The sequence below is a fragment of the Alligator sinensis genome, unplaced genomic scaffold, assembly GCF_000455745.1.
Source record: "Alligator sinensis unplaced genomic scaffold, ASM45574v1 scaffold619_1, whole genome shotgun sequence".
Lineage (NCBI taxonomy): Eukaryota > Metazoa > Chordata > Crocodylia > Alligatoridae > Alligator > Alligator sinensis.
In genome coordinates, this window is record NW_005842134.1 from 557,453 (window position 1) to 569,186 (window position 11,734).

At 46.9% G+C, this 11,734-nt stretch overlaps 1 protein-coding gene across 1 annotated transcript in view; it reads left to right on the forward strand.

The window, feature by feature from the left end:
- Positions 1-33: 33 nt before the first annotated feature.
- Positions 34-11,734, forward strand: part of FAAH2 (fatty acid amide hydrolase 2) — a 29,859-nt gene continuing 18,158 nt past the window's right edge. The window contains exons 1-4 of the mRNA XM_006025163.2: positions 34-105; positions 2,740-2,822; positions 7,520-7,656; positions 9,122-9,331. Coding sequence (XP_006025225.1) covers positions 34-105; positions 2,740-2,822; positions 7,520-7,656; positions 9,122-9,331 — 502 coding nt within the window. The remainder of the gene's footprint in view (positions 106-2,739; positions 2,823-7,519; positions 7,657-9,121; positions 9,332-11,734) is intronic.

The following is an 11,734-nucleotide window of genomic DNA, read 5'->3' on the forward strand; positions in this document are numbered from 1 at the left end:
GTCGGTGCCGGCAGGCTCGGGCATGCTGCGTTTATGGCGCGAGCCGCCAGCGACCGGCGCCATGAATGTAACGTGGGGCAGGGCTATGGTTTCCAGCATCGCCTGGTAGCCGGCTGGCTCTTTGTAGCGGCACCATGGTTTTCACGGCACCGTAGTTAGGGCGCAGGTGTGGACTGCCCAAACATCACAGGGTTCACCAGTGAGTTGCGATACTGGCTCCCTGCGTGTGGGTGCTTAGAGCGCACCCTGCACCAGCAAATTGTGTGATACGTGTCCCCTGGAGCAGGGGCTGGCATGTCCTCTGCCAAGGCCTGGGGCAGGATGATCCCGTGTGGTCACTGGACACGGATGAGCGGCTTGTTGTTCCAGAGGGAGACTTTTATATTGGCCAGTGCTGTACTAAGAAGGCCCTTCTGTTCCACTCTTGCTCTGTAAGCAGCTGCACTGTTGTGAACAGCATTTAGCCAGCCATCCGCGTCTTGTGCCTATAGGATCACTGTTACCTCCCAAAGAACAGACTGTCAGTAATAACTAACAGTAGCATCTGGAATAGCACCTTTTATAGGTTCAAGCATAAATTCTTCCAATTATCCTGTAACGTAGGTCAACATCTTATGTTTGGGGAAACAGAAACCTAAAGAAGCCAAGTGACTTGTCCTGAGATAAGAAACTGGAATTCCTGCTGGCAGCTGTGATGCCCTGCTGCCTTGCCTCCTATCACAGTAGATGGAACTAGAAAAATCTTGGCGGTTTTTGTTGTAAAAATGTCTGAAGCCAAACAAACCTGTTGCTCACAGTGAAATGCAGTTGTAGAATGCAGTAGATCCTGTCTGCTCCTTGCATGTGCTTATAAATGAGAAAGCACAGGACCTGTGCAGGCATCAGTCAGAAGTTGCATTGTCTGTGGGCAGGAGACTTCAAAGGAGTCTAAACTCAGAACACAGCAAACCAAGCTTTTATTTATTTAATTAGTTTAAAACTGAATTATGAAAGTTAAGTGCACCATGAACAAAGGTTGGACCACGTGCTTCTTGCCCTCCAGCCCTATATTTCTGTAATTCTAAAATAGCAGAATAGCTGGAATTTTGCAAGACTCTTCCTGTCATTTACCAGTTTTATGCTTTGTGAAACAGTCATGCTGCTTATCAAGAAAGGCACGGAAGTAGGTATTTATAACCAGGTTATGTGATTGTCCCTACTTCCTCCATAAGCATTATTGAAGGTCACAGTTGAATTTAGATTTCTATACAGCAGCTTCTATCCTGAAGCACTTTATGAGCAACATTTAGCAGATTACTTGCATTGAAATGAACAAGATCATGACTGAGCTAGTAATGCATAATTGAGCCTTTTACAAGACCCAGAAATGAAACAAGCAATATAATCAGATATGCAAGGGAGCTTGAGATTAGGGGATGGTTTTCTTCTGCCAATGAGTGAGTAGTCAGGGCCTATTTGAAGTTAAACTTGTCCATGTCTAATAATTCTGTGCAAGAGGCAAAGATTTTTTCTGGGTGATACCTTGTATTGGACTGACTGCATGGTTGGGATAGATTTTAAAAAAGCTATCAAATGCAGCATATTCTGTCTTGGAACTTGCTAATTTCAATGTGGGCAAGTCACCTCTAAATATTGTTGTTAAAGTGCTTTAGGACAATAGCCATAATTGTAGTACAGAGATTTGTATTTATTGTGACCCTTAATGAAGAAGAATACGTTGTGTTCAGAAGTTTGTCTAAGACTATCCCTATTCAGTAAAAGATATCACCCATAACAATCTTTGCCACTTGCATATTTTTTGGACTGTCACAGCTACTGCATCAATCCAACCCTATCAATTGTGTGCAACAAGGTTTTGGTATTTGTGAATGAGTAAGTGGTACTGTTCCCTTCAGTCAGGATTGAATGCCTGAGGCCAAGTTTGGGCCCGAGACCGTGTGTGGCCCAGCAATGGGGCCAGGGGAATTAGGAGTGATTTGGATGCCATCTGTGAGGTATGGGACACAGCAAAGGGAAGGTCAGAGCAGTATATAATGCCCTAGGCATCAGGGCATTAAATGGGCGGCCTCCTGTATGTTTTCAGTCTTGTTTAGTTGCATCAAAGCGGGGTGGGCAAATTGGGGCGGACTGCTGTAGACAGGTGGGTGGGCCAGTACTGTGACTGGCCCCAGGATGGCTCCCTGTCACAGCCCTATACATTTAGAATTGTAGAATCTTAGAAAAGTAGGGTTGGAAGGAACCTTACTGGTAGGGAGGTCATTTAGTCCAGCCCCGTGCTCAAGGCAGGATCAGCCCTATCTAACCAGTTCTAGACAAGTGTTTTGCCCAATCTACTCTTAAACATTTTGCAGATCACCCAAATGAACAATACTAGGCCTAGTGTCTAAAACATGAAAAACACCCAAATTGCCATAGACTGAGCAGAGGGACAAGGGCACTGTTAATGTCCTGTGTTTACAAAGATAGGAAATAGTTGTTAAATATGCTGATCTGAAATGCATGTTCCAGGGAAATAGCTACTGTGTCCGTGAATATTTTGGCAGAAGCAAAGGGGTTAAAAACAGTATGACAGCTTCCAGTAAATAAATCGAAGTGTAATGGCATTCAAAGAAGCCTCAGATATGTTCCATTAAAACAGTAGTTTAATTACCCCTTTTCTCCGGTCTCAAGTTGTCCATGCTTCCTGGCTTTTAGCAGCCTCCCTCTGTTCCTATAGTTACTATCTGTTGATTTTTGCAGGTGAAATGTGTTGATGTTATTCAAGCTTACATCCAGAGGATCAAGGAAGTCAACCCTTTTATCAATGCAGTTGTCAAGGACAGGTGAGTCAGAGAAAGGGTGGTAAATGGTTTTCTCCATATTCCAGTCTAGTAGGTGTCACAGGTTGTGCCTTGTAATGGTACAAATAGGGGTGCACCAATAGAGATTTTGTGAGCTGACACCGATAGCTGATATTTAAGGAGGCATATCGGCCGGTACCGATTCGATTTCCAGTACAGCTTGCAGCTGGTAAGTCTGTTGTGGTGGAAGGGAAGTGGGGAGGGAAGGGGTATTGAGGAGGAGAGGTGGGGGCGATCAATGCCCCCCCCCCCCCCCGTGGTGAGGGAGGGGGCAGGGACTGGGTGCAGGATGAAGTCATGGCTTGGGGGGGGTGGGGGGGAGAAGTGGCGTCCCACTTCTGCTTGCATCTTGGGAGGACATAGGGGGGGAGCAGGGGTGTGTGCCCCGGGATCTCCATGGTGTGGGGTGGGCAGGCTGGAGCCAGGGCTGTGCTGGGCTCTTCTCAGCAGGAGCTGGGCTTGGGAAGGGAGCTACAGAGGGAGGGGGCTTCAGCCACCCCAAATTTTGCTGTAGCCCCACTCCCAGCGCCGCCACGTGCCTGGTGCGGTCTTGGCTCAATGCCCCGCCTCTACTCATGCCCCGGGAAAAACCGGGGCGGTGCTGGGAGCAGGGCTATGGTGAAATTTGGGGTGGTTGCAGCCACCTTCATAGCATCTGCCTTGAGTCGAGCCCCTGGTGAGAAGAGCCTGACGTAGCCCTGGCTCCAGCCTGCAGCTGTAGCCTGCCCGCCCACCCTGTGCAGGTCTGGGGTCGCACCCCTACCCCCCTGATGATCTATGGCTCCGTCCCATACTCTACTCTGCCCTGCACTGCCCCAGCTGGGCAGCACGTGCCCCTGCCCCTTCCCTCACCACGGGCGGGCGGGGGGCAGGGGCAGTGATTTGCCCACTCCCCACACCCATTCCCTTCCCCCTTCTCCTTCCGCCACAACAGACTTACCAGCTGCACGCAGCTCTCCAAGCTGCCGGGCTCTGCTCCTTGCTGCCTGCGTTCTGCGCTGCGGCTGTGCTCATGCACAGGCATTTATGAGCCACATTGGGCTGATTTCCGATGCAGCCAATTTTCTTTATATCTTTACTGATCTGATATCGGACTGATGTATTAGTGCACCTCTAGCACAAGACTAGGCACAACTTCCATTTGAGGTTTTGCACCTTTTCAAACCCTGGCCCTGCATTTCATGCTTAGTGTTGAGAAGGAGAAATTGCAGTCTTAATACTAAGCAGTGGAGTCTCCTGAACTAGTTTCATAGCTGTGACTTACTCCAGTCATTACATGCCTGCTCACTGCCATTTAACATTGTAAGAGTGGTTAACCAAAGTATGGTTGTTACTGACTCTTAGGAAGATAGTGAGCTGCAGCTAAAGGAAATCTTTATTTCTCATTCTTGCTACATACTGTATTTGCTGATGTATTTCCTTAAGGTTTTATATTCTTAACAGGTCTTACAACAAGATGCAGGTTTCATCATATACATTCTATTCATATGCAGGGAGTAGTTTAATGATGGTTTTGTAAATTGGAAGAAACAGAATGCATAATGGAGATTGTGCTGTACAGGAAACCTGCTAAAAGCTAGGGGTGCACCAATAGAGACTTTTTTTGGCTGATACCAGTGGTTGCTTATTAACCAGCTATATTGGCCCATACTTATCCAGTAGCCCAGGGGCAGGCAATTATTTCGGCTTGAGGGCTGCTTAACGAGTTTTGGTGAGCTGTCTAGGGCTGCAAGGGTACCCCTGCCCCTTGACAAGCACCCGCCCCCTAGTTGCCATCTTGGGACTGGAAGTCCTACCCCTAACCTCTGACCTTTGCCACCAGAAGTCCCTCCCCTTGCCCCTGGGGGTACTCCTTTTGGGAAGAGGGTTCTCCATCTTAGAACTGGAAAAAAACCCCCAAATTTATATACTAAAAATCCAACATAATAATAATAATATATTTTAATTTAATTTAAAAATATATACATTTTTGTCCTGATTTGTGTCTTTGTGCTGTGTACACATAGAAGTGATTGCATAATAGCTCAAAATGAAGTCTTACTGTTGTGTATTGTGTGGAATGTGGAGGGGTGTCGGGGTATGGGTGGGTAGGTGGGTATGGAGGTTGTGTGGGGAGCTGGTGGGGTGTGTGCATGAAGTAGTGTGCATGAAGGCTTCTTCCAGAGGTGTGCCAGTGTGTGTGGGTACAGTAATTGTGTCTGGGGGAGGGTGTGGTTGTGGGGCTTGCAGGGGAGGGTTTGAGGGTATGTGGAGTGTGCGTGGGAGCCCCTCTACACGGTGCTGACTGGCTTGGGTGGGGGGCACAACTCCTGCCCTGCAGCAGTCCAGGGCCCGTGTGCCCTGCGGTACCTCCCTGCCACTGCCAGCAGCATGCGGCCCCATTGTGCCCCACACACGCTCCACACTGCCCGGCTATGGTGCATCCTGCCGTCCCTGGGTGTGCAGCAGACCTGGGGTGGCTCCTTCTGACTGCTGCAGCTGGCTCCAGCCCCGTGGTAGTGGTGGGGATCAGCACGCACAGCCCTGACCCTGCGTGCCCCCTCCCATAGATTGAGGCCCCCATTCTGAGGGAGGGAGTGGGGCTGGGGCAGGGCACAGGATGGAGCTGCAGATGGTGGGTGTGGCAGGGCAGAAGAAGGGGGGGCAGTTCCCACCACTGTGCATGCTCCTGATGGAGGCATGAGGGGGCATGTGCCTCCCCCAGATTTGTGTGCAGGTCAAGGGCAGGCTGCCTCAGCCTTGTAGAAGAGTGGCTTAGGGCTGGGGGCTGTGCCTGCCTCTTCCCGGCAGTGGGGCTGGGCTGGGTCTGTGCTCGTGGCGGGTGGCAGAGGTGCTGAGGGGTGCTAACTGTGGGGGAAGGAGAGGGAGGGGAACGGCTACAGGGAATTCTGGGGTGGCTGTAGCCTCACTGTATGCCCCCCCTCTCCTAGTGGCACCGCCACCCACCCCGACCCTCTGCCGGGAAGAGGCCGGCACAGCCCCCGGCCCCGAGCAGACAGCGGGCAGCTTGCCCTCACCCCATGCACAAATCCAGGGGGCACATGCCCTCCCATGCCTCCCCCAGAGTTGCATGCAGCAGCTGGAGCCCCACCCCCAACCCCATGCACCCTGGCCGAGCTACCTGTGGTTCTGTTCTGTGACCTGGCTGGGCAGTGCCTGTGCCTGTCCCAGCCCCACTCTGTCCCTCACCGTGGGGGCCTCAGTCTACCTCACCCACACCCCTTCCCTCCCCTGTGCCTCTTTCCTCCACAGACTTACCAGCCAAAGGCTGCTTTACAAGCTGCCTAGCTGCGTTTCTGGCCGCATGCATGCTGTAGCTGTGCTCATGCAAGTAGCATTTATAGGTGACATTATCGACTACACCAGCCAAAAAGAGCCAATTGCCGATTAATGTCAATTTTCCTTTTATCAGTACTGATCTGATATGGAATGAGATATCAGTGCACCTCTACTGAAAACTGTTTAATGTTAGTTTTGTTCACAGTATGTTCTCACTGTTTCTGTGGCTAACAATATCATGCTGACACCCATAAAGGCTGCATGGTGCTTTTTCTAGGAGTTCTAAATCCACTGAGCATCCTCTGTTGATTTTCATTCTGTCTCTCCTCATCCTTCTTCCCCTTCACAGCTAGGAAAAGGCTAAAAGTATTAATTTGATTTTGGATCCAAAATACTTTAAAATCAATCTAATTGGTTTAACCAATCAATCAACCAATCTAATCAGTTTGCAAATTATCTTCCTTCTCTGTTGTTGCTCTGTGTCGTTTATGGCAAGGATGGGCGAAAATTCCTTGGATTTGCAGGATTCAAGTAACAAGTTCCTTGTTGAAAATTCAAGTCCTTCTTAATTCCAATGGATCTGGAAGTGCTGTGAGGATGATGTTTCTCCTAGGTATTTTGCTGGTTCCAAATAGATCTAAAAAACCAAGCTTGCTGATTAACTCCAGGTTTTACATCTGTGTTCAGTTTGGTTTGTACCATCTGGATTAGACTGTCATTAGTGTCTGAGTGAATGCTGCAGATTGTAGAAGAGTGACTTAATTTTAATGTAATTTCAGGTCTGTCTACCCTAAAGGCATATATATTCAGTTACCTTCTGATTAACAAGTGGAACTACTTAGTTAATGTACTGCAAATGTCTCATATGTTTTTTGGGAACTTTATTCCCGAATGGCTTGTCTTCTGTAACCAAAAAAGTATTCAGGTAAGGTGTCAGTCAGCCAGTTGCTGTGTACTTTGTATACCTCTGTTCTGAGGCTGATAAGACACTCTGTAGACATTAATGAGTTAAGCGTCCTCTCTCCCTCATTGTACAGATGGTGACTCATCCAGGATCTCAGAAGAAGCTTGTGGCAGAGCCAGGGGTGGAACCCACATCTTCTGGCTCTTGTCTTTTATTTAACCAAACTGCCAGCTTCTGTCCTGGATATAGTCAGAGATGGATAGCAGTGGGAGCAGGGAAATGAGTAATTGCCTACCTAATATTGTAAACTCTTTAAATTTACCTGGTTCTGATTAATTAGTCTATTACCTCACTCCCCCTTCTTACTTTTGCTGACCTTCCATCTGTGAAGAGCAGATCATCCCAGTCAGAGAATGTCTGGGGTTGGTCTGATGCCAGAGAATGACAACTTTCTCTCTTCTTCTTCCTCCTCCTCCTTCCCCACCATTCCTCTTAGATTTGAGGAAGCCCTACAGGAGGCCCAGCAGGTTGACAGACTGCTCTCAGAGGGTGTTGGAGATGAAGACTTCCTGCAGGAAAAATTTCCCTTCCTGGGAGTTCCTTTCACCGTCAAGGAGGCCTTCGCATTGCACGGTGTGTTTTCACACAGCCTTTACCAGCCATTGTTTAGGTTTGATTTGCAACCTGTGCTCTTTTAGCTCCATTTTCACTAGGGTGGTAGTTTCACTGTAGCAGAAAATCTGGGTGGTGGGCCTTGGTCAGAGGACTACAGCTCCCTTTTGTCAGCCTGTCTTCTCTCCTTCCCACAATATGTTAGACCCTCAGATTGGAAATATTAAGCTACTGACTGCAGTTCATTTATTGCTTTCTAAATACAGGCTTTCTACCCCTTAGTTCTGGCTTCTCTGAACCACCCCTTGGAACACTTCCTCCCCTGTTCTTTTGGTTTTCTTACTCATCATTTATTATCCCATTTCTAACCGTCTCCACATGCTTTAATCTACCCTGGTTTGAGGTTCCTTTTTTGTTTGTTTTTAGCCAAAGTTCTGATTTACTAGTTACTGGCTTACTAGGCCAAGTCTCTCTCATTTCTTTTGACCAATGTTTTGTTGCTTTCTTTCCTTTTTAATATCTAGATATGACTGTGATGGACCAATTACAATATCTGAATAGACAGTAACCCTTTCCCCATACTTTGATTTTTACCGAGTGTTAAATAAATAATTTTAAATGGACCATGTCGCTGAGCTTTCAAGCAAGATTACTTGCATCTGTGCAAGGGTTGTGGCTATCATCCTCTCCAGTATATACATTATATGTTTTCAAAGTCATTTTATTCTCTTTATATGTTTGGTACCTCTGAAAGTGTCTTGAGCACCCTACTATACATGAGGAGATCAGACCTCTTTTGAAGTGACCATCTAGGCAAATTACAGATATGATTTCTGACTCTAGCTTCGTTAGAGCGTAGAATTAGCAGCAGTATTGGGGCAACAGAGTCTTAGAATGAATGGTATATTTTTTGCAGAGTCTGATTGCTGACCTGTTTATTTTACAAGTTTGATCTTTTCATTTATTTACATTTTTGTTGTTTTAAATATTGTGTGAGAATCTAGAGGTCAGGATAGGTTCCCTTTTAATCATCTAAACAAGGAAAGCCCTGTCCTGCTGTCTATGGTTTAGGATCCTGAAACTGTTTTGCAAGGCTTATCCCATTCCCCTCACTGCTGGTAAATATGACTCCTCCTTGGAGAATGGTTCTGTGTTTTCCAGTTGCAGTTGAATGGAGGTGCTCAGTGAATCACTAATTGGGATTTTTGGCTGGCTTGCTCTCCTTGAGGCAAGAGGGTGTGGTACCTAGCATCAGTGTGGAAGCTTTGGAGAATACTGAGAACTTCTGCTGGGTTTGGCAGTCTCACCCAGAAATCGTTATTAGTGTTTGGGAAGGGGAGCTGTACAAGGTACTCATTTGTTATTTCATTCTGGTTTTTTGGCAGGATTTGAAATGAACACAGGATCTCTCAACCATAGCTTGACATTTCAAGGTTGTTCATACTGAATCTCTGACCCATTGTCCCTGTTTACCTTTTTATCACAGGGATGCCAAATACTTCTGGCCTGGTTAGTCGTCGCAACTTGATCTGCACATCAGATGCAATAGTGGTGTCCCGGTTAAAGCAAGCTGGTGCAATCCCGCTGGGGGTGACCAACTGCAGTGAGCTGTGCATGTGGTATGAGTCTAGCAACAAAGTCTACGGCAGAACTAACAATCCATATGACTTGCAAAGGATTGTGGGTGGTAGTTCAGGTGAGTCACCTGCATCATGAAATTTAAGTTGCTCGGCAGCTAGCAGATATTGCAGTACACAGAGGAGTTGAGGAAAATCCCTCTAGCTAATAGGACTTTCTTGTAAAGCTCTGCAAGTGATTGACTGATTAACCATACTTCTAGTTGAGATGTAACACTTGGGCAATTAAATGTCTGTTTGACTGACGGGGATGTGAACATTCCAGCTCTTGGATATCTGCTATGTGTCACCTTAAAAGTATCCTTGCTGAAGTAGCATTATATTGGTATGATTGTCAGAACTGACTTGATATAAACGGGGTGAACATCAAGAGCAAAAATATAGCACAGTGCAATGGTATCTTAGATTGGGGTATGCAGGCACTGTTGTGACACACGATAATCTTAAGGGCTTTCTCAGACCAGAAAAATTTCCATTAGCTTCTGCCTAAGCAAGGATGGGAAATCACTTGGCTAACTAGAAGGGAGAGGATGAGGCTATCGAAAAGGAAAGCATTCAGTGGCGTATCTGGGGAGGAGGGTGGCTTGCTGCCGCTGCGCAGCTCCTCTGGGGGAGGCATGGGGGGCATGTGCCCCCCAGATTTGTGCACAAGATGAGGACAGACTGCCCACTGCAGGCTCATGCCTAGAGGCTGTCCTGGCCTTTTCCTGGTAGGGGGGGAGCAGGCTCAGCTGTGTGGGGTAAACAGCAGCACTGAGAGGGGTGGCTCCAGGGGGACTGGGGAATTTTGAGGTGGCTGTAGCCTGCCCCGTCTAGCATCGCCCCTGCTCGGGGCACTGCGCTCTACTGCAGCTGAACCTGCCCCACCTCCACCAACTCTGAGCGCAGCCCCAGTCCAGCCTGCCTTCGCCCTGTGCACAAATCTGCGAGGGGCACATGCCCCCCCCATACCTCCCCCAGGGGACCATGCAGTGGCATGGCGCTGTGCCCCACAGATGAGCCACCCATGGCTCCATCCCGTGCCCTGCCCCAGGGTCATATTCACTGCCCTGGCTGGGCAGTCCCTGCCCCGCTCTCCCTTCCTTACCTTGAGGGCCTCGATCTACTTCCCTTCCCTGCTTCACTCCCTTTCCCCTCTGCAGTCTTACTGTTAGGATGCTGCTCTCCAAGCTGCATGGCTGCATGCCTGTAAATGTAGCTGTCAGATTGGTATCGGCCAACATGGCTGGTTAATAATTGGCTGTCAGTATCGGCTAAGAAAATTTTTATTGGAGCACCCCTTATTTCAATAGTCTTGAGGTTCCACTAATCAAGCTATTTGTTCTTCTGCAGTTATGCTATTAGCTATTCCTGGTAATACAGCTGCTGTTTCACAGATTGTTTTATTTCTAACTAAAAACATTAACTCAGGTGTAGAGATAACTGCAATGAACACACCATTGACAGTTAAGACACTTAAGAAGTAGTGCAGTGGTTCTCAACCTTTTGTACCTTACATCCCATCAACCATTTGGTCAGAAAACCTTGGTCTCACCATGATAAAAATAAAACCCCACTTTTTCCAAGAAGTGGATTTTTATGTTTACATGCATTTTTAGTATTGTATTAATAATTAATGGTAATTTTCAAATTCTAGTGACTACAAGACTAATGAAAGAACATTTTGATTATCTTTTGCCTAGCTTGTTGTGTTTTATACATAATATAACATATAGCAAAGTAATGTATATTCTGATAAAAGTTGTATCTGTTTTTGTTTTAATCTTAAACTGAATAATAGAGCCTTAAGCACGCACCATATAGGCAAAGCTTCTAGTTTCTTTTAACTGGAGAAAAATGTGTGTTTTGTTATATGTAATGAATAATGATGTACCACACCATCTACACCCCCTTCAAAATTCTACATCTGCCCATAATTATATGAATTACTGGTAAACGTAATGAGAGAGAAGGGAAAAAAAAGGGGGGCAGTAGGGGGCTCTAACACATCCACATCCACTTTCTTGCAAACCCCCCAGATAAACACCCAAGAACCAACGTGTATCTCAACCAGCTTCATCTACATCAAAAGAAGTCGGGCCAGTCTCTCTTCAGTTATAAAAGGTGTCTTTGTTTCTCAGTTTTGCAAGCATTTCAAAACAGTGTGTCCTTTACATAGCTTTAATTAGCTTTGTGTCTAGATAAATCAGTGTCTGTTTGTGGTACTGAGTGTGCCCATCTTAATCTTTTACTTCAGTTCTGAAACTCTTTAAGTCAGTTTACTAACAATTAGTTGATTTAACAAAAGGCAGCATTATGCTGTTTAATGTTTGGTCCATTGTTCCTCCATTGTTGGAAGGGATTCTGGCTTTCCCTGACAAATCACAGATTCTCTGATAAAACCCCCAAAATCTGTGATTTAAAATAAAAGACCCCCTGGTCCTGCTCGTGCCCCTCACTCCCCCACCTAAAGCCCCTGCCCC